The following is a 21,488-nucleotide window of genomic DNA, read 5'->3' on the forward strand; positions in this document are numbered from 1 at the left end:
GGCAAGGGAGAGGGTTTAAACTGGAAGGGCCAAGCCTAGACCCTGGAAAGCCAACAGGGGTGTGTGGCAGAGTCCAGTGGCTCCACCCACAGGATTACCTCTATCCTACCTCTCCCAAAGGCCTGTTCCCAAGCTATGTTGAAGGAGACAGTGTTGTCCACCCCCCACCCGCAGCCCACCCCCACCCCCTAACTTCACACCCTGTGGTCTGGTTGGGTCTTCCCTCTTTACCAGCATTGCTGGGCCACATGGGGGTGATAGAGAGGCCTCAGAGCATGGGAGGATCACTCAGCCGTCCCCAACATGTCTCTTAGGGCAATGACTCTTTGAAAATGTCCAGATCAGCAGATCTGCTTCCTGAATAGGTAAGGAGAAGGGGGCTTGGGGACCTCCCAAAGGCCCTAGAGTTCGTTATGCAAACAAGGGAAATGGGCCCTAGAAATGAAACTAAAAGACTTGAGAGGCCCATGAAGGACCCACGCACAACCCCCGCCCCAGGCCCAGCATCTCCCTGCCTACCCACTGGCCTGAATCTCTTTCAGCATCAGGGTTACAAGTCTGCTACTCAGACAGTAAGAATTCTGAGACTCTAGAAGATGAGAAACGGTGGTCCACACAACTGGCCCTGGGTGAGCCTGCACTGACTCCTCTCCACCCCTACTCCAGAAATTGAAGTTTCTCCAGCTTTTATCACTTACCTTCTGCCTGACAGGAAGTTCTTCCTCAGGCCTAAATACAACCCTTTCTGATGCAGAATGCAGACTCCATTAGACTACAAGCTTCTTAAGGAGGTTCTGTATTACCAGGGCCTCATTATTTCTGGTTCACAGACTTTATAAATGTTTGCGAAATAAGTGATCTTAGTTCCATCCCAGCCTGGCCTGCTCTGCCCCTGAATCACACATTTAAAGCACTTAAACAGTGGCACATAGGCACTTGCTAAATAATCCAGAAATCAATTACAGCCTCCTAGGACCTTCCTCCTAGGGCTCCCGCTTCCAGAGCCCCTAGACCTACCCCTTTGTAACTGACAACACAGCTGACCGGTTCTGAGTGCTGGCTGTGCTCATACCACTTTGCCTCTAGCACTATCTACATTACCAGGGTTGTCAAGAAGCCCAGTGTGCTGTCAAAAAAAAGGGTGACACTGGATCTGAGAAAGGACTTCCCAAATAAATAGTCAAAGGGATTCTGGGTCTTATTGACAGGTAGTAAGTGTATGTGGGGGGGGTGGGGGGGGGTCTGAGACTTGGGGGTGGTAAATAGTGGGGAGGAAAGTATTCAAGAAATGCAGAGCCAGGGTGCCACCTAGTGGATCCCTCATCTCTGTATTCTCCTCCCCCCCCCAACCCCTCACTCCCTCCACCCCTGCCCCAGGGGACTGCGGTGAGAACTCTGTCTTCTCCAACCTTGCTCCAAAAAAAGGCAAAATTTCTGAATACCAAAAACAGGACATCCATTTGCTTTATTTCCTCTCTCAGTCCTTTCATCTCTGTTTCTGAGGACAATAACCCAGTATCCCCAGAGATGACTTACCCCAGGACCACCCAGCCTGGATTGGAGCTCAAGGCTTTAGACTCCAAAGCTGACATTTTTCCATCAGCCAGTGGGACAGACAGTGCAGCATTGGATAACATGAGGACCCAGCCTCAAAGGCGGAGGCTTCATGAGGAAGGTGAGGCAAAAGGAAAGGGCATCTGGGAAAAGGAGCTAAGTACCAGTGCCTAGGAGGGCACCCAGCTACTCAGGTGTCCCCTGTGCTTAGAACCGCCCCCTCCCCTCAAGTGGCAAAGCTCTATAGTTCACATGGGGAGGTAAGGCCAAGTGAAAAGCAGGAGTAAAAGGGGACTTCACCCCCCCCTCCCCCAGGGGACAGTTACTTCCAAATCTAACAAAACCCCAGGGCAAGTCCTCACGCTGGGCTTCCAGCCAGCAGCTCTAGTCACGTCCCAGAAGGCGCCTTGTCAGCATGTGGAGGAGGACATAACACACATACACAAGAGGACAAAAGCTCTTTGGCTTCAGGTTCAAAGACCCACCCATCCTCCCCACTCCTCTCCCAAGGGCCCTGCACATTGGCAGCACACAATCAGGCTGCAGGGTGCAGCCCAGGGCCGGGGTATTTGCATACATTTGCAAAGACAGAACAGCAGGTCCAGGAAAGGCCTTTTTCTAATGAAAGTGGAATCAGTGCAGGGCCGGGTACTGTCCCAATCCACAGTGAAGGACATCCAAGGACACCAAAGAGCCAAGGGAGGACAGCTGGATGGCGGGAGCTTGGCCTCTAGGGTTCAGATGGGGATGGTGGGCTAGGCCACTCCCCAGGGCAGGTGCAGGAATCAGCCCCTGTGGTGATGCTGATGGTGGTGGTAGTAGCTGTGCTCCTCCCGGGACCCCACGACTCTGGGGTTCCGCAAGTGCTTGTCCTTTTTCCCTGACCTGTGGAAAGACATGGAATAGAAGGAGGCCTTTATTGGTCAGTACAAGAAAAGATGGGTACTCACTTCTTCCTAAAAGAGAGAACTCAGGCAACTGCCACAGGAGGCAAGGGCTGTTCTTGGATGAATGCTCCGGCTAGAGAGCTACAAGGGGCATGCAAGGACAGGTAGGACAGGACAATCAGAGAAAAATCCCCTAGCCCAAAAGAGGGTTCCTCAGGACCACTGTGGTCCCTCACAGGAAGACAGGAAAGACACAAGAGTGCCAGCTGGGGACTGAGAGAGAAGTCCCCAAGCCAGGGTTCGCTCACAGCTCACAGCTAAGTGTTCCTTCGCATTCCTCCTGCCCCACCCGCCCCTGCCATTCAGGTGACCCGCCCCCAGAACTGCCCACCTCTTCTTCAGTGCTTTATCACCAAAGAAGTGGCTGAAGATGAAGTCCTCAAAGTCATCGACTTCGTCATCGTCACCTGTCTGTCGTACCGCCACCTCCTCCAGGCTGTCCTCCAGAGCATCCACAAAATCCCGGAAGCGAAGGCGGTCATGACGGAAGATACCATCCTCACCAAAGTAAGCAGGCGAGAGGGGCAGCTCCTGGGTCAGTTGCCCTGCCCAAGGCAGGCGTGCGAGGTATGTCCTCAGCAAAGAAGCCAGCTCATGTTGTCGTACTGGGGCCAGCTCCATGCCAAAGAAGGCTAGGCCCTCCTGCCGGGCACACTCATCCACACCTGAGCAGCCCTGGGGTGCCCGGTACTTGTGTCTCAAAAGCTGCTCCCAGGGGGGCAAGGGATCATGACTGCCTTTAGCTCCCTCCTTCCCCCAAGGATGCTTCTGCCTTTCTTCAGAGTGGGGGCTCCCACTTTTCCTTTGGGATTCTTTGGGGTCCTGTCGTTTGCCATCTTTCCTGCTCCCTGACTCCTCTACCCTCTGCTTACCCTCTTTCCACCTCCCTGACAGCTCTTGGTCCTCCTCGCCCTCCCAGCTCTTCTTCTTCTTCTCCCAGCTAAATTCCTCCTTCTTATGCTTCCAGGGCTCAGCCTTTCTGTCCCTCTGCCCATTGTGCCATTTTTCTTTTCCACTCCACTCTCTGGGATTCTGGAAGTGAGGCTTCCGATGCCAGGACTCAGATGCATTGGCACGCACAGCAGGATCCTTGCCCCAGTGCTCCAAGCCCTGCAGAGTCTGAGCCAACCGGTGGCCCAGTTCCGTCAGGCTGGCATGCGCAGGGGCTCCTCGGCCAGCTGCCTTCAAGCCCCTCTGTAGGTCCTGCTGCACAGACCCCAGCAACCTCCGCTGCCTCTGAAGCTCCTGCCTAAGGGCCTGGGCCTCAGCCTCCAGCCGTTTCTGCTGCTCCAGGAAGCCAGGGTCTGGCTCCTGTCCCCTATGACCTTGCTCTTCAGTGGCCTTGCCACCCTGTGGGCCTCTGCCCCAGTTGAGGCATACCCCATCTGGGCCACGAACACAGTTGGCCTCTAGCCCCTGGAGCCGAGCCCTCAGCTGCTGCAGCTCTGACTCCAGGGCCTTCTGGGAGGCCTCACCCTGCTGCAGGGCTCCCCGGAGCCGGGCATTCTCCTCCTCCAGCCCTTTGGGTTGCTGCATCAGGCTCTGAAGTTCTTCTTTCTGGGCCTTAAATGCAATTAGGAATGGAAGAAATGACAAGAATCTTTGTCAGACCAGGAGCCAGTGGCTCATGCTTGTAATCCTAGCTAGTCAGGAGGCAGCCTGGGCAGGAATCCTAGCTAGTCAAAGCCAGCCTGGGCAGGAAAGTCCATGGAACTCTTTTTTTTTTTGAGGGGGGGGGTCAGTTATGGGGCTTGAACTCTGGGCCTGGACGCTGTCCCTCAGCTCTTCAGCTCAAGGCTAGGACTCTATCACTTGAGCCACAGCACCACTTCCAGTTTCCTGGTGGTTCATTGGAGATCAGAGTCTCACAGCCTTTCCTACCAGCTGGCTTCGAACCGTGATCCTCAGATTTCAGCCTCCTGAGTAGCTAGGATTACAGGCATGAGCCACTGACACCCAGCAGTGAAACCCTATCTCCACCAGAAAACTGGAAGTTTTCTGGCTCAAGTTTGCATCTCAAATGGTAGAGTAGGGCTGGGAAGGTGGCTCAGTGGTAGAGTGCTTGCCTTGCAGGCATGAGGCCCTGGGTTCAATTCCTCAGCATCACATACACAGAAAAAGCTGGGAGTGGCACTGTGGCTCAAGTGGTAGAGCACTAGCCTTGAACTGAAGAGCTGAGGGACAGCGCCCAGGCCCAGAGTTCAAGGCCCACAACTGACAAAAAAAAAAAAAAAAAAACCAACATCAAATGGTAGAGTACTCCCCTTGAGCTGAAGAGCTCAGGGACAGCACCCAAGCCCAGAGTTCAAGCCCCATGGCCAACCAAAAAAAAAAGTCCTTGTCAGAATGGGCCCAATGCCTTCTACCCCAATTCCATTTGGTTGAAAATGAAACTCCACTGGTACAGTTCTCACCTTACATGGGTGAAGCCCTGGTCTCAATCCCCAACACTAAGGAGGGGGAAAAAAGTAACAATGGATGCCTGACCTGAACCTATTTTATTGCCTGGGAAACCCAGAGGATTTGATTCTCATCCTCTTTCACATCCTCAAACCAGAACCAGACTCTGGGATGCCCAATGTCATTCTGGGTCTCTGCATCTATGTCCTCATATTAGTATACACTTCTTAACTTTCAGTAAAGAAATGGCCTCATTTCTACCTCCCGTTCCCTCACTGTTAATTGATCCCAGTGCTTGGCATAGCCTTGATGTGTTCTTCTTGTTTTGTTTTGTTTTGTGCTGGTCCTGGGGCTTGAACTCAAAGCCTGAGCACTGTCCCTGTGCCTTTTTTTTTTTTTCTTCTCAAGTTTGGCACTCTACCAGTTGAGCCACAGCTCAACTTCTAGCTTTTTGGTGGCTAATTTGAGATAAGAGTCTCACTGACTTCCCTGCCTGGGCTGGCTTTGAACCATGATCCCAAGATCTTAGCCTCCTAAGTAGCTAGGATTACAAGTATGAACCCCCAGCATCCAGTTTGGCATATTCTTCAAAGCCTGATTTATACAATGTCCAGGAAGACCATACAAATAATCAGAGTTGACATGCCACATGAAACAACTATGCCAGCCTTGGTGCAGATTCTAGCATGAGGGATGTGAACAGGGAATCAGGAAGACACCATGGCTATGAGAGGAAAAGAGGAGGCTCAGGGTGTGGGTAAGTAGAGAAAACTTCTTTGAGAGGTGGTCACTAGGTGTCTACCTGGGCTAGCCACGCCCACTCCCTCCTGCTGATACCTGCAGCTGGGCCTGTAGCAGCCGGATGTCCTGGTTCTCCTTGGCCAGCTTGTCCAGCAGAAGACCCATGTTCTGCAGACTAGGGACACCATCAGAGGGCACTGAGGCCTGAAGCTGTTCCCTCAGCCCATCCTGAAAGCAAAAGAGCTGGTTGCTTCATACTGCCCAAAAGCCAAGAACAGGTTCTTGCCACCAGGTGCCACACACCTGTAGAGATATCTGCACATACCTGCCTATCCCCAACAGCATCCACCAGCTCAGCCTCCAACCCAGGATCTGGGAAGACCTGCAGCTCTGCCTCCTCCATGGTCCCTGTGAAAAAGCAAAGTCTGAACGGGGCACCAAAACAACCAGAACCCATTCTGTCCTCTCCCAGTCACCCCTCCTGCCCCAGACACATCCCTTGGCCGAGAGTCCAGTGAGGTACAGAGCCCAGGGACACACTGAAAAGCTGAAACATCAATATGTGAGAAATAATGTACAACCTCTAACACACCTAATCCCCAATCCAGAGGACCCCAACATTCACATTCACACAATAGACAAGGACTTACCAGTCTCTGACTCTGAGAGACCACCTGAGGAGGGAGATAGGAGTCTGGTGAGGCCTCAGGGGAGGAGGTGGGGTAAACAAGGGAGCAGGATAGGATGGCAAGGCCAGAGTGCAGGCCAAAGGCCCCACAGCAGAGACTCACTCACCTGAGAAGAGGAGGATCCCCAGGCCCAGCAGAACTAGGGCCCCAAGGAGGCACATGTTGAGGGAGATGCCCAGCTCCCCACCTGAACCCTCGCCTCTGGCCTGGTCTTCTACATCCAAGGACACCACAGGCTTCAGTGGGCTAGGCTCCCGGCCTCGCCGTCGCCGCAGACCCTCCACATCCACGTCAGTGTCATCCTCACTGCTGGAGCAGCGGCCCTCCTCCCTGATCCAAACTGATGGGGGACAGGACAATAAGGCAACAAGAGACAGGATCCAGGGAGAGAGGGGAAGAGGAGGAAGGCACAGGGAGACCCCTAGCCCTGACCACAGAAAGGCACATGAAGACTGCCCACTTCTACCTGGGCATCAAGAGCTGCCCCTGCCTAGACTGGAGGCAGGAGACCTGTCCCCTTACAATCTACCAAAAAAAAAAAAAAAAAGCCACTTTCATGCTAAAAGAATCTTCCAGGGCTGGGAAGGTGGCTCAGTGATAGAGCGCTTGCCTTGCATGCATGAGGCCCTGGGTTCAATTCCTCAACACCACATAAGCAAAAAGAAAAAAGCCGGAAGTGGGACTGTGGCTTAAGCGCTAGAGCACTAGCCTTGAGCTGAAGAGCTGAGGGACAGCACCCAGGTCCAGAGTTCAGGTCCCATGACCGGACCCAATAAATAAATAAATATATATATATATATATATATATATATATCCCAATTCTCTGGCCACTCATTCTGCCATCTTGGTTCTTCCCTGACCTTCTCCCTTAGAACCTTCCTAGTTCTAAGCATCTCACACTTCCCACAAGATCATAACTCTCTCACCTACCCCACTTACTGCCCTGACTGTAAACAAGCTCCTAACTGATAGTCCCTCCCTGGCTTCCCCAGAACCCTGGGCCTGTGGTCTGACTACCTATAGCCATGCCTGTTTTCCTCATGGACCATTCAGCACATTGCCCTTCAAAATGGCTCTTTCCTGAAGTTTCCCAAATTAGGGACAAGTACCACTGCTGCCATCAGGCTGACCTCTCCAAATAATTGGATGAGCCTGCCCCTGAACTTCAAGAGTCTACCTTCTTCACAAGCCCATGGGCCCTGTTTTAGGTCAAGTCTGTATCACCTTTGCCTGACCACTGTGGCTGCTCCTAAATGGCTCCAGGTCTCAGCTTCTCCTACCCCTCCCCTTTGGCCCCTGTCAGTCTTCAACAGAGACAACTCTTGTATGCCAGGGTTACAGCCTGGAACAAACCTCTGGGCCTGTATTAGGGTTCTGGGGAGGGTAAGAGAGGGGTTGTGGGTTAGGAGCTTGCTTTCAATCAGGGAAGTGACTATTTATGTTGACCAGTAGTCCAGGCTGGAGCAGGAACAATGTACAATCCTACCTTAGTCTCCCAAGTTCTGGGATTATAGCATGACCCACCAAACCTAGTTTCTCATGGCTCCAAGACACAAAGTCATTGGGGCTGGGATCTCTCTTAGATTCCTGGGATACATTCTAACACTGAGCCAAAGACACAAGTTAGACCTATGAGGAGGTACATAAAGGAGATGCAATTAAGGGGCTCCCAAAAGAGAGGGAGGTAGTTCAGAGAGGGAGGTAGTTCAGTCAGGAGAACAAGAGAGAAGCAGGGATAACTGGAGGTGCCATTATGAATGGAAGTGAATACAGAGTAGGTAGAGAGGGCAGGAGGAAGAGAACAATGTAGGCTAAGGCTGCAGCATCTGGAGGAGTGAGGCCAGATGTCTGCATTGAGAAGGTTCTGTGTTAGAGCACAGGCCCATGGTTCTCAGGAAGCCAGGGAGGGGCTGTAGATTGGGAGCTTCTAACACAGCATCTTTTTTTTGGAGTTGGGGGAGGGCGGTCAGTTGTGGGGCTTGAACTCAGGGCTTGGGCATAGTCCTTGAGCTTCTTTGGGCTCAGGCCAGCACTCTACCACTTGAGCCATAGTGCCACTTCTGGTTTTTGAGTGGTTAATTGTCGGTAAGAGTCTCATAGAACTTTCCTGCCCTAGCTGGCTTTGAACCATGATCCTCAGATCTCAGCCTCCTGAGTAGCTAGGATTATAGACATGAGCCACCAGCACCTAGTAAATATGGGCTTCTTTGTGGAGTGAACATAAGGGACTCTAGAAATTAATGTTGAGTTCTAGAATCAAGAGAAGAGAAGGACACAAGGAAGAGAGGAGTCAACCAGCTATTGGCCCTGCACTGTGACCTCATTCAAGTCAATATCTCTGAGCTTCAGTGTACTGAGGAAGGAGAGCACCAAGCTGCAAAATCCAGGGTGGACTTGAAAATGTGCTCAGGAACGATAGCTGCTCACTTTCCAATACCTCCTAGGACAGTGAGGGAAGGAAGCAAGGAGAGAGCCATCACCTGTTTTGGGACTTGGGGGAGGATTCTCCAGGTCCTCTGTGTCTGGTCCCAGGCTTGTCACCATGGAAGTCTCCGGCAAGTCTTCCTGGACCAATGTGTCTCCTGGACCAGGAGGCTCCATACCATGATCATCACCTTCCAGAACACCCTGTGTGGACATAGCTGTGTGCAGTGTCCTCTCCCTCTCCCACTACCTTCCTTCGCTCCCCGGGGGAAGATCCTCACCTTGGCCTTGGTCTCTTCTTCCTGAGTGGGACTTTCATTCTGGGGGCTTTCAGTCTGGAAGAGGGTTCCTTTGGTAGGAGAAAAGCCAAGGAAAAAACACTGTCCCCAACTGAACTTCCTACACAGCCCTCCAGGTCTAATTGAACCCCATCAGGTTGTAAGAGGCAGAAAAAAAAAAAAAAGGCTGGGTGGTTAAGACAGAAGTCTATAACCTGAAGTTAATAGGGAAATAAGACCAAGAAGCATCCCCTTCCCTGAGGAGACAGACACGCCAGAAGATGGAAGGCAGCTATGCCTCCCTCTCTGTAGAGCCCCTTACCTTCTCCATCCAAGGTCTCAACTAATTCTTCACCATCTGCCTTGGAGATGATCCCAGGGTCCTGAGTAGATCTCTTAGATTCTGGATCTGTCTTGTGTTCAGGGCCCAAGGTTTCCACAGGTAGGTTCTGTGGGGTAGGATGTGGGGTGATCTCAGGGATGATCCAAAGAAAGACAAGACAAGACAAAGTCAGAAGCAGAGGGGCTGGTGGGGTACCTTGGGTCAGCTACCCTCAGGGACCCTGGCCCACATCTTGCTCAGTAGCAAGTAGGATTCAAAGTGGGACTCAACTCAGCCATTCATGAACCTCACTCACTGCTCCCAGAGGCCAGGCTCCTGTGAAACCATGTATAAGCCTGGACCATTGTATAAGCCTGGCAGCCTCTGAGGAAGGCTGGCTGGAGCCTGAGCCCTTCCTGTCCCACAAGTAACTGAGGGGTAGGAGATAGGAGGAGATGGCAAAAGAACAGAGCCTGCTGGGAGCCCGAGGGTCACAGATACATTTAAGGGACATCCTACAGCCACTCTCACATTAGCCCGACCACTTCTAACTTCTAAGCTTTTCTGGCTTTTCCCACTGTCTCCTCTCTCCATCCCCAAACCCATTTCCCCATAGCTGCTGACAGAACTTCCCCCTGCTACAGCCAGCCTGATACCCACTAGTAGTGTCTTTTTGCTGGCTGGGCCTGCAGCCCTGGACACAGAAAGTTTCGGCTTTCTGCATGCTTCCCCTTGGCAGGCTCATAGACTGCCCAACCTGTCTATGGCTCCTGTTCCCTCTCCAAAAACAATTCTTGACTTTAGTATGTTTCTTTACAAACTCTTACAAGGCAAGCATCACAACACTCGTTTTCCAGAAGAGGACAGAGAGGAAAAAAGGCTTAGCCAAAGTCCCCAGCTATCAGCAAAGATACCCCTACAGAAGGCCAAGGCCAACCAAGATCACAATGCCTGTGTTCTCCCCAACCTGCCTCCCACTCTATCAGTAAGCCCTAGTCCTTGTGTCCTGCTCCAGTGCTACTACTGAGGAAAACTCCTCAGTCCCAGCTGGGCTCCTCAAGGGCCCCTCAAAGTCACAATGTCTAAAAGGAATTCCATTTCCCACCCTGACTTTTAAAAAAATGGCCTCCTGGCCTATATATGTTGACCAGTAGTCCAAGGTGGGCAGGTACAATTTATAATCCTTCTACTTCTAGGATTATAGCATGACCCACCAAACCTGGTTTCTGGTGGCTCTAAGATACAAAGTCACTGGGGCTGGGATCTCTCTGAGATTCCTGGGATATATTCTCCCTATCCCCTTTTTATTTACCAGTGTCTTATCCTGACAGCTCTTCTCTCTTTTCAAGGTTCCGTCCCAACAACTCCTATCTGGACAGCTACAGAACTTTGGAAATAACTGTTCCTGTTCCCAGTCAGCTTACAGAGTGGCTTCGCCCTCTGCCCAACCCCTTCACTGATTGGCCATCAGGGTAAGGCCTGTCTGCCTTACCAGACCCTTCAAGCTTGCTAGATTCCCAGCCTCACTCCAACACTGACTCTGCCCTGTCTCTACCTCAACCAATGACTTCCTCTCTCTCCCCAACATGTCTCCCCCATGTTGCCTGATCTCCCCAATGTTGGCTGATCTCCCCACCAGAACTCCCTCCCTAATCCTCTCAGTTTACCCAAATGATACCTTCCCTTCCACGTATGACCCAAGTCCCAGCACTGGATGCCAGGGCCAGGTCTCTCAGCCATTGAAATTTTTTTAACAACCAACAGTAGGCAATGCAGTTCATTGTCGGGAGCAAGGAAGAGGATGGACCCAGAGAGTAGTTTAGCCCAGCAGCCCCACCCCCAAATGTGGTTCCCAAGACAGTTCTTCCTACCTCTGAGCCGGCAAGCACCCAGCTATTATCTGAGTCTGGGCAGGAGGCCATAGTTGCTGAGGTCCCAGGGGCTGTTGGGGCTGCCACCTGTGGAGGAAGGCTCTCTTAGGACAGGAAGCTCCCTTTAGAAGAGGCAGGATGTGGAAAGCAAACTTGGCAAAGTTCTAAGGATAGAGAGTTGGGCAGCAGCCTCCAGAATCCAGGCTGCTTCCAGTCTTGACCCTGATCCCTCAGCTCTTCTGGGCAGTATTTGCCTTGCAAATCAGCACCTGCCAACAGCCACAGAGAAGCTGTCTCTTCCCAGATCCACAGGCCTTTGAAAACTGTACTGACCTTGAAAGGTCAAAGAAGCTCGTACTGGAAAGGCCCTGGGAACATCGGGTTCAACCCTCTGATGTTAATAGTCAGGGAAGAGAAAGCCCAAAGAGGCTGACACAATTTGCCAAAAAAAAAAAAGTAAGATTAAGGAAAACAACACGATAGGGCCTCCCCCTTTACAAAATCAGGCAGCTCACAAACACCTGCTGAAGAGAAGGGTCTGGAGAGATGTGATGTTTGTTTCCTTCCAGCCTCAGTCTCCACTGTCAACTCCTCATCAGTCCTCTCTATATCTGGTTCTGGGTTTTTAGCACTCACTGGCTGTGATTTCCCTTCCTTTCTGTGGGACAGAGCTGTGCATGTAGCTTCTTAAAACCCTCTTAGATTCTCAAGTACACCCAGGACTAAGCAATGCTGCTAGAGCTTAGTCCACACAGTACACCTTAAGTCACTCTCCTTGTTACAGGACTCTGGTCCTATCCTCTGCTTATCTGCTCTGACTTGGCAAGGTCAGGATGAGGGCATGACTTCAGCCTCCAAAGCCTGACACAAAGCAAGGCAAGAAAAAAGGTCAAGACAATGCTGTCAGGCTGGGAAGCTGCAAATGGGACCAGATATGGTAAAGTGACAGATGAGCTGACCCCTCAAACTCCTGCATGGATGGTGATCTCCCAGAGGAAGATAAATAACTGCTTCCCACAGAACCAAAAAGACAGTATGTATAAAACAACAGTGGGAAAGGTAAGTGGGCTGAGAGGCTCAGGCAGTGCTACCCTTGAAACCAGCCACATGGCCCCCATCTGTTTCAGCTGGTTTCAAGTCCTGCGTGGCTAATCACCTTCTGTGGTTCTTGCAAATGAAGATTCAAGACCAGGATGGGTAAAAGACACCTGAAAGACTCTTCTATAATGTTCATGCCTCCCAGACAGACAGACAGACAAACACAGACACAGACACAGACACACACACACACACACACACACTCTCTCTCTCTCTCTCTCTCCTCTCTCTCTCTCTCTCTCCTGTCTCTCTCTCTCTGTCTGTCTGTCTGTCTGTCTGTCTCTCTCTTTCTCTCCATGCAAGCCAGGAGAATGGCTGCCATCACTGCTTTCAAATCCAATAGGATACAAGCACCGGTAGGTTTCTATAGATATCCATAGACATTGCTGTTCAGCCTTCTGTTCTCTGTCTCTCCCCCACTGTTCTGTCATCATCTCCCCACCCCCCATTGCTGCTAGTGACTGTTAACAGGTGGTGTCAGGAAGGAAGTGGCAGCAGCTTGGGCTGAAGTCCCTGTTTATCCCTGGCTTTGTACAGCCTGATCAGGTCCTCCAGAACCAGGCACCATGGCAACCAGAGTGATGTCAGACCCAATGTCTCCATAGAAACCAGCAACAGTATTTGGGTCAACAAGACAAATAGTTTAGAAACAAGAGATAGTCTGGAGCCCCTGCACTCGGGGTCCTAAACTATGATACCTGTCTCTTGGTGTATTCACCCAAGATTCCAAGATACCCGGTTCTCCCAAGGCAGCATCTCACTGCCTTATTAGGAAATTTCTTCTGCTACTTATTCTCCACCCTTTCCTGCCATTTTCAGAGATTTTTCTTCTGGAAAAAAAAAAAAAAAGCCTCTGGGAAGAAAATTCCCTCTCTCCCCACCATCCCATTCTCCTCATTCTGACAAGATTCAACAAAAACATCTTGAAAAGTTGTCAAAGACGTCTGTCATTTCTAAGAAACAGCTAAAGGGGGAGCTCTCCCACTCTGTAAGAAGTTAGGAAGTCTCCAGCTCATTTTAACCCAAAAATTGTTCCCCCAGACCTCTCTTGCAAACAGACCTAGGGCAACACGAACTTGCCTGAGAGACTCAGAACAAATCGTTGAGTTAGAAATATCCACCTCCCTCCTACCCCGGTCCCTTAGGTCCTTGAAAAGCAGCTGCACAGATCCAATGTTGTGCCCAGTCCTCCTAGACTTTCGTCTCTTCCTTTATCTGGGGATAAGGGAGTCTGTGGGCCCTTCCCAACAAGGGCATTACCTGACCCAGCTCTGCTTCAGTCTTCAGCTAAACTTGTAGCAGTCAGCCCAGTTTTCCAGCCCAAGAAAAGAACGGATCACGTGAACTGCCACTAACCAATAAAAAGTAGACTTCCTCGAGGAGGGTGGAAACTTTCAGCGAATAAGAGCTAGAATTGGAGAGCCAGGGGGTGGGAAGGGAGATCTACAGAGCACCCTAACCTGCTTTTGCCTACTGGTGGGCAACTGGGGACTTCTACAAACTGAATTGAGTTACCTCCCTTTCTTTCCTAGTGATTAGAGTTTCTAGAAGACCCTGACTGAAATGCTGGTGTCTCCTGAGATGAAACAAGAAGCCACACTGGGCCACAGACAGACAGAGACAGCTGTGGGATGGGGGAGGAGAAAGGACAGGTGGCAAATCTGTTGGTTTAGAAATAGCCTGCTATGCTCCTCATTGGCCCTAACAGCCAGCCAACTGAGGTGCTGCTGCTAAAAAAAAAAAAAGTGTGGGGGGGAAGACACTGGAGCTCATGCCTATAATCTTAGCTACTCAGGAGGATGAGATCTGAAGATCATGGTTTAAAGCTAGCCCAGGCAGGAAAGTCCATGAGAGTCTTAGCTCCAATTAACCACCAGAAATGGCTTAAAGATAGAGCACTAGCCTTGAGCAGAAAACTCAGGGACATTGCCCAGGCCCTAAAGTCAAGCCCCACAACTAAAAAGAAGGAGCAGGTTGTTAAATATAATCCCAGAATTGAAGCAACACAAGATAGTGAGTTCTAGGTCAGTCTAGGTTACCTACTCCCTCTCAAAAAGCAAAACAGGAACAACAAAAAACAGGAGTGGGAGCTGGGCACTGGTAGCTCACACTTATAATCCTAGCTACTCAGGAGGCTGATATCTGAGGATCATGGTTCAAAGCCAGCCCGGGAAGGATAATCTGTGAGACTCTTATCTCCAATAAATCACCAGAAAACCGGAGGTGGTGCTGTAGCTCAAAACAAACAAACAAAAAAAAACAGGAGTGGGGTTGAGAATGGAATATGAAAAGAATGTAAAAAATTAAATTTGCACTAGACACTGGTAGCTCATACCTGTAATCCTAGCTACTCAGGAGGTTAAGATCTGAGGATCAGAGTTTAAAGCCAGCCTGGGGGGGCTGGGAAGGTGGCTCAGTGGTAGAGCGCTTACCTTGCAATGCATGAGGCGCTGGGTTCAATTCCTCAGCACCACATAAGCAAAAAGAAAAAAGCCGGAAGTGGCACTGTGGCTCAAGTGGTAGAGCGCTAGCCTTGAGCTTAAGAGCTGAGGGACAGCGCCCAGGCCCAGAGTTCAGGCCCCACGACCGGACCAAAAAACATAAATAAATAAAAAAAATAAAGCCAGCCTGGAAAGGAAATCTGTAAGACTCTTATCTCTAATTAACCACAAAAGCTTAGGGACAGTGCCCAGGCCCTGAGTTCATGCCCCAGGACCAGCATAGGAAAGGGAAAGGAGGGAGGAAGGAAAGGAGGGAGGGAGGAAGAAAATGGGCTGTGTGGATGCTCTTCTCATGATTGGAGCTACATTTGATGCTAGTCCATCAAATAGGGAGAAGCAGGCACTAAACCCAAATCTGAAACATTGGGTCTCCCAGGGGCCTTGGAGCTAAGTCTCCTGCCTGGCTCCAGGCCCAGTCCAGGAATGTGCCCAGAAAGGAAACTTGGTTTCTCACAGCTTGGGACATAGGGAAGGATAGGGAAACACTGGCCAGCTTTGGCAACCACAGTAGAGTCTGCTGGGGATTGGGAATGGGCTGAATCCTCCTGCCACTAGCTCTTCCAAAGATCCTTGGGAGTAGACATTTTACCTTCAAAGCATCCTCCTAGTGAAGAATTACCCCTCTCTAATAACTGTATGCAAGGTAAAGGACAGTTTGCTAGAATGTGACCAAGTAGAGCTGCTCCTGCAATGTGAGTTGGGGGCAGACTAAGTGGGGCTATCTAAGTTGGTAGTGGGAAGCCCACAATGCATTATTTTAAATACAGAAGAGGTAGTAACAGGATGTCATTACTATACAACTAGAAAGGAACTGCCCATCTAGTCAGAAGATGTCAGCCTGCTTGACCTTTTGTTTATCTGATTAATGCCCATTTTGAACGGAGGGCCTCATGCATGCAAGGCAAGCACTCTACCACTAAGCCATCTTCCCAGCCCCTCATGCCCATTTTGTATGCAACCAGCTTGAGTAAAACCCAGTCTGTCCTCCCTCCCTTGGGATCCAAGCTTGTTTCTGGCACTAGCCAGGTTCAGGTAGCCCAAAATAAACTCCTTTATCCTCTCTAAAAAGTGGTCTTGATCTCTGCTGGCCTGCACTGCCACAACATTAGCTGTAACAGTGGCACATCCCAACCTTCTTGCAGATAAACAGCAAGAAGTCCTTGTCTGGATTTTCAAGTCATTTTATTAATCCAACCATACAAAAGATCCCATGACCACATCTCTGCCATCCCACTTTCTTCCAAAAAGTAGAGGACAAGGTGGCAGTTGGGATAGACACTCCCCAGGAGCATTTTACAAACTGTGGAGACCACACAAAAATACTAACAAATAAAAGAGAGGCAAACAGAACCACAAACACAACACAAAGTTGAGCAGCAGGGAGCTGCCACCTATGCTGTTTCGGCGTTGGGGAAACTGGGAGAGAAAAGCCAGCCCTTTTCTTCACAGCCTCTAAGGCCTACTGGCTCCTCCAGACAATGTGCAGGAACTGAGGAAAGCAGGGGTAGTAAGAGATGGGAGGGTGGCCTTTTCAGGCAAACCCAGTGCTCAGAGCTCAGACTCCCCTCAGGAAGACACACCCCCGGCCTGCCTCCCACCCCTTTGAGGAATGTGCACATTCACTGTTGGACTAAAAAGAGCACCAGAAGGGGCTCCAGGTCAGGCCCATCACATCCCTGACAGTGCTTTAAAAATAAAAACAGCTGGGTATGGGTGTGGAAGCACACAAACCTACAATCCAGCAGCTCTGAATACAGGCAGAGCCAGGAAAATCATGAGTTTGAGGCCAGCCCAGACAAAGTTAGTGAATTTCTATTTCAAAAGCAAAATGAAAATTTAAGAGCTGGGAGTGTGGCTCAACTCCTACAGTATTGGGTGAGGCCCTGGGCTCAACCCCTCAGAACTGCAAAAGAGAAGGGAAGGAGAATGGAAGAGGTGAGGGGAATCTAGAGCAGGACTTTGGCTGAGGAATAAGAATTGCTAGATCATCAGGCCCAAGAGGATACCAAAGGATAGCAAAGGAATAGAAGTTAAAAAAAAAAAAAAAAAGCCTCCAGGTTCTTCTACCTTTTAGTTGCCATGGCAATGAGGATCTCACTGCCTCCTACTGCCTCCAAGGCTGGGTCAGGCCCTCAATTGGATCCTTTCATATGGAAGGAAATGAGGTATAAAGGCTCTGTGCCTTTCTAAGCTTTAGTTCAATCAAGCCAGAGAGGCAGAGAAATAAGGGCACCAAAAGCTGAAGAACAGCACGGAGTATAATGTGCAACAGAGAGGGGGTGCGGGTTACCACCAAAATCTAGAGTATCAAGTTGGCCCAAACTTCAAATATTCTGGTCTGTAAAACCACATATCCAATTTTTGGCAAAATATATATATATATATGATCATTAAGAGAAAAGCACAAGAAAAGTTGAGAAAGGACCAGTGACTTTGGTATGAGGAAGATTTGTCCTAACAGCATCCCAACCTTACCTATTATCTTGAAGCCCCCAAATCACCAAGAAACTGCAATAGCCAGGCACTCTCCTGCTTCTTCAAGCTATTTGGTGCTCTGAATGGGGAGGAGTTAGATAAGCCTAGGGAAGGAGAGAAAAGGGGAGACATCCCCATATAGTCCCTAAAACTGTCAAAGCCCATGAAAGGGCTATGAAGAACCCCATTTCTTTTTAGAGCCAGAAACCTTAATACTTGACTCTAAAAACTAACGTTGGAGCTGTGGGTCTAGATAGGGGTGTTAGGCACGGGTAGTAGGGGCTCTCCAGAACTTCCTTCATCCACTTTTCACCCCCAGGCCGCTAGAGGGCAACACACAAAAAAAATGGCTCTGCTCGGCAGGGCTTTGGTTTCCTGGATCTCTGTAGATCTCAAGGCATAAGTTCCAAGAAAAGTAACAAATACAGGCTCTTCTGCCTGCCCACATCCATTTCTTTTAGGCTCCTAGGAACCAGTGTTTCTGCTCCATGGGGATAGAAAGCCAGTGGAAACAAGAACCAAGAGCTAGACAATCACTCTGGAAGAACAGGGAGGAAATATACACTTTGCCAGACCACCCTGTCAGTCACCCATCGTTAGCAGCCACCAGCTGTCCCATGCTCTCTCGGATGTAGACAGACTGGATCTCCTTGGTCTTCAGGCAGAGATCACAGGCCCAGACGGCAGAGGCCTCAGTGGTCAGCAGCCCATAGGCGTTCTCAGTCATGCCTGTGCATTCACGGTGGAACCACTTCTGGCAGGAGGCCTCACACAGAATGGCATCCTGGTCATCATTCACCTCACTTCGACAGGCACCACATGGGTACACCAGGCCTGGAGGAGGCTGGGGCCCTGAGCCTCCACCTGCCTTGCCAGAAGGTGCCAGGCTGTTGGCATCTGGAGTGCCCCCACCACGTCCACTGCTATTTGGTGGAAAACTGGGCTGATTCCCATTAACAGCGGCAGCAGGGGAGCCTGAGTGGGGCTCTTGGGGGAAAGCAGTAGGAGCGGGTGGGTTCAGGGGCTTCCCTCCATCCTCACTACCTGGGCCAGGAAAGCCAGGGTCTGGACCAGGGAAAGGACTTGTGTTGGGAGGCAGGCTGGGAAGCCCTTGACCGGGTCTCTGGAGAGGAGAAGGGCCAAAAGGTGCCCCTGGTTGGGCAAAGCGTTGGGGGAGGGAAGGAGGACCCAGCTCTCCCCTAGGAGGCTGTCCCATAGTGGGTGAGATCATGGGACCGAATCCTCCCACTGGACCTGGCATCATCTGCCCACCAGGAGGACTAAAGTTTTGACCCAGTGGCTGGTTGAAGGGTTGATTGGGAAAGTTCATATTGCCTGGTGGTGGGTAGCCAGGGCCCTGTGGAGGCATGTTGAAAGCTGGCCCCATAGGATTGGGAGGGAAAGGCGGAGGCTGTCGACGAAGTGGCTGAGGACCCCCTCCGCCCCCAGTGCCATAGCCTGGGGGTACCTGGCCAGCCATGCCCCCCTGTACACGAAAGCCTCCAAAGGGCACAGGACTGCCAAGGAACGGAGGGGCTGCACCCCCCACCTTAGGGGCTCCGAAGTCATCCTCAAAAGGGTTGGATGCAACCAGGTGATCCACCATGGGAGTTGGTGGTGGTGCAAACTCTGTCAGATGTGAATATGCAGGGCCCTAGTGAGAAAGAGAGGAAGAAGAGGGTCAAGGAGGGAAACACTAAACACAATACAAGCCATGGAGGCAAACACAATACACACCATGAAGGCTCAGATCTAAACTCAAGTTGGACCTTAAAAATGCAAAGAAAAGCTGAGCATAGGGATATGTTTTGAAAAACAGGCAGGACTATGCTGAAATCCTAGCTGACCCTAAATGAGGTATATAACTTTTTTAAAACAAGTGGGATGCTTGTAGCTCATGCCTGTAATACTAGTTACTCAGGAGGCTGAGATCTGTGGATCAAGGTTCGAAGCTAGACTGGACAGTAAAGTTCATGAGACTATCTCCAATTAACTACCTTCCCTTCCCCCACAGAAAACCAGAAGTGATGCTATGGTTCAAGTTGTAGAGCGCTAGCCCTGCACACAGAGACTCAGGGACAGTGCCCAGGCCCTGAATTCAAGCCCCACAACTGACAAAAATAAATAATAACTTTTTTTGGGGGGGTGTCTGGTAGTGGGGCCTGAACTCTGGGCCTGGGCGCTGTCCCTCAGCTCTTCAGCTCAAGGCTAGTGCTCTACCACTTGAGCCACAGCACCACTTCCGGCTTTTTTCTTTTTATGTGGTGCTGAGGAGTCGAACCCAGGGCCTCGAGCATGCAAGGCAAGCGTTCTACCACTGAGCCACCTTCCCAGCCACAATAATAACTTTTTTTTTTTTTTTTGGTCAGGTCGTGGGACCTGAACTCTGGGCTTGGGCACTGTCCCTGAGCTCTTCAGCTCAAGGCTAGCGCTCTACCACTTGAGCCACACGGCCACTTCCGGCTTTTTTTCTTTTTGCTTATGTGGTGCTGAGGAATCGAACCCAGGGCCTCATGCATGCAAGGCAAGCGCTGTACCACTGAGCCACCTTCCCAGCCCAATAATAACTTTCTTAAACCAGACTTTTCTCTGAAAAGCAGAGTAACTATGAAAGGACACCTGACACTTAAAAAAAGATCCTTAAGGGCTGGGAATGTGGCTTAGTGGTAGAGTGCTTGCCTACCTAACATGCTTGAAGCTCTGGGTTCAATTCCTCAGAACCACATAAACAGAAAAAGGCAGAAGTCCTGCTGTGGCTCAAGTGGTAGAGTGCTCCCCTCAAGCAAAAAGAGAAGCAGCAGCAGCTCAGGGATAGTGCTCAGGCCCTGAGTCCAAGCCCCAGGTCTGACAAAAAAAAAAAAAAGTTCCTTAAGTTCATCATCATTATGTCATCAGGACAGGAAAAATGAAAGGAAGATCATAATCCTCACCAATAATACTTTTGCTTAAACTATCTCTTGGAGGAAAATATTTTCCCCCACATTCATTATAAGGTTGACAGAAATAACCAGACATAGAACAAGACAGCTATCTCTTTCCTCTGTGCCTGATGGAAGACACTGAATGACAACTGGACATCAGTAGCCAGTGCATTTAGGGCCTGCTAAGAGTGACTCCCACCAACCACGGCCATTCACCTGAGTATTTGACTTCCTTCGCTTCTTTTCTGGGCTCTTCATTTGCAGACCTGAAAGAGCAGCAAAAGGCAGACACAGGCAAGTTTTCCTGAGGTTTCTACCACGTCCTTTTCTCCCACTCTCCCCGAAAGTACTCTAACTTCATTATGTGCTTGTTTGGCTATTTAACAAATGCTAATTCAAATCACATGAAAACCGGACTCAGTTAAGTATTCCTTGAAATCACAGATACCCCACTTCTTGATATCATCTAACTTGAAGTACCTCCTACTTTCAACAAGGCTCCAAACCCTGCGGTGGCTATGTGACACCGGCCCCAATCTCTTCAGAGCTACACCCACTTATCTGTTCCACCGGAGCCTCCCCCCCGCCCCGGGTCCCACAGACCGCCCGCCATTTATCAGCTCTCCCCTCCAAGACTCCCAAATCCTGGGTCTCCCCTGCCCCGGCCTCTGTGGGCGCGCTCACCGGCCTTGCCCTGCTTCCTCCCGGTGCTGGGCGGCGCAGGGGGCGGTGCGGGGCCGCCACCTCCCTCCAGCTTGTCCGGTGGGGGCGGCGCCGAGGCGGCCATGGAGTGGGGGACCGGAGTCAGCGGCGGTGGCGGGGGATGGAGGCGTCCTCAGACCGCACCATCGCCCGGAAGGGGAGTCAGGGGCAGCATGGCCCCCGCGCTGCGGAGAGCGGTCGGCGCGGCGAAGGGGTGGCGCCCAGCCAGAGCGCGAAGTGCGCGCTCGCAGGGCCAGCCACCCGCCCCGAGCCACAGCAACCGGAACCGGAACTGGACTCGGCCACCACCACCGGGCGCGGCGGGGAGGGGATCCGGGAACCGACCCTAGGTGGGGAGCCCGGCAGCGGCATACCGCACCCCTCACGGCCCCGGTGGAGTGAGGCTTCCCGCTGGAGGTGGGGGGAGCCTGCCAGGGCCCGTCCGCGGGATGGACGCGGAGCCCACCCGTCCACCCCTACTGCAGGCCGTACCACCCGGCGGGGGGCCGGTCCGGGAGGTCCTGGCCGTGGGACTGCCAAAGCGACTGCCCGCCCCTATCCCGCC

At 51.2% G+C, this 21,488-nt stretch overlaps 1 protein-coding gene across 3 annotated transcripts; it reads right to left on the reverse strand.

Moving 5' to 3' along the window:
• Positions 1–1,446: 1,446 nt before the first annotated feature.
• On the reverse strand, positions 1,447–21,255 carry Pbxip1 (pre-B-cell leukemia homeobox interacting protein 1). Of its 3 annotated transcripts, XM_013015219.1 has the most exons (13): positions 20,906–21,255; positions 20,438–20,487; positions 18,850–18,954; positions 11,227–11,313; positions 9,356–9,482; positions 9,037–9,104; positions 8,812–8,959; positions 6,438–6,671; positions 6,293–6,316; positions 5,968–6,050; positions 5,739–5,870; positions 2,833–4,064; positions 1,447–2,439 (listed from the first exon to the last, which is right to left on the reverse strand). In XM_013015219.1, exons 1-13 carry the CDS (start codon positions 21,006–21,008, stop codon positions 2,340–2,342), a joined length of 2,493 nt encoding a protein of 830 aa, XP_012870673.1. In that variant the 5' UTR covers positions 21,009–21,255; the 3' UTR covers positions 1,447–2,339. The 3 variants fall into 3 exon arrangements, with proteins under 3 accessions (XP_012870673.1, XP_012870675.1, XP_012870676.1); XM_013015221.1 differs by lacking the exon at positions 6,438–6,671; XM_013015222.1 differs by lacking the exons at positions 18,850–18,954; positions 20,438–20,487; positions 20,906–21,255 and adding an exon at positions 13,585–13,656.
• Between the last annotated feature and the right edge of the window lie 233 nt (positions 21,256–21,488).

The sequence above is a fragment of the Dipodomys ordii genome, unplaced genomic scaffold (assembly GCF_000151885.1).
Source record: "Dipodomys ordii isolate 6190 unplaced genomic scaffold, Dord_2.0 Scaffold26, whole genome shotgun sequence".
Classification (NCBI taxonomy): Eukaryota; Metazoa; Chordata; class Mammalia; order Rodentia; family Heteromyidae; genus Dipodomys; species Dipodomys ordii.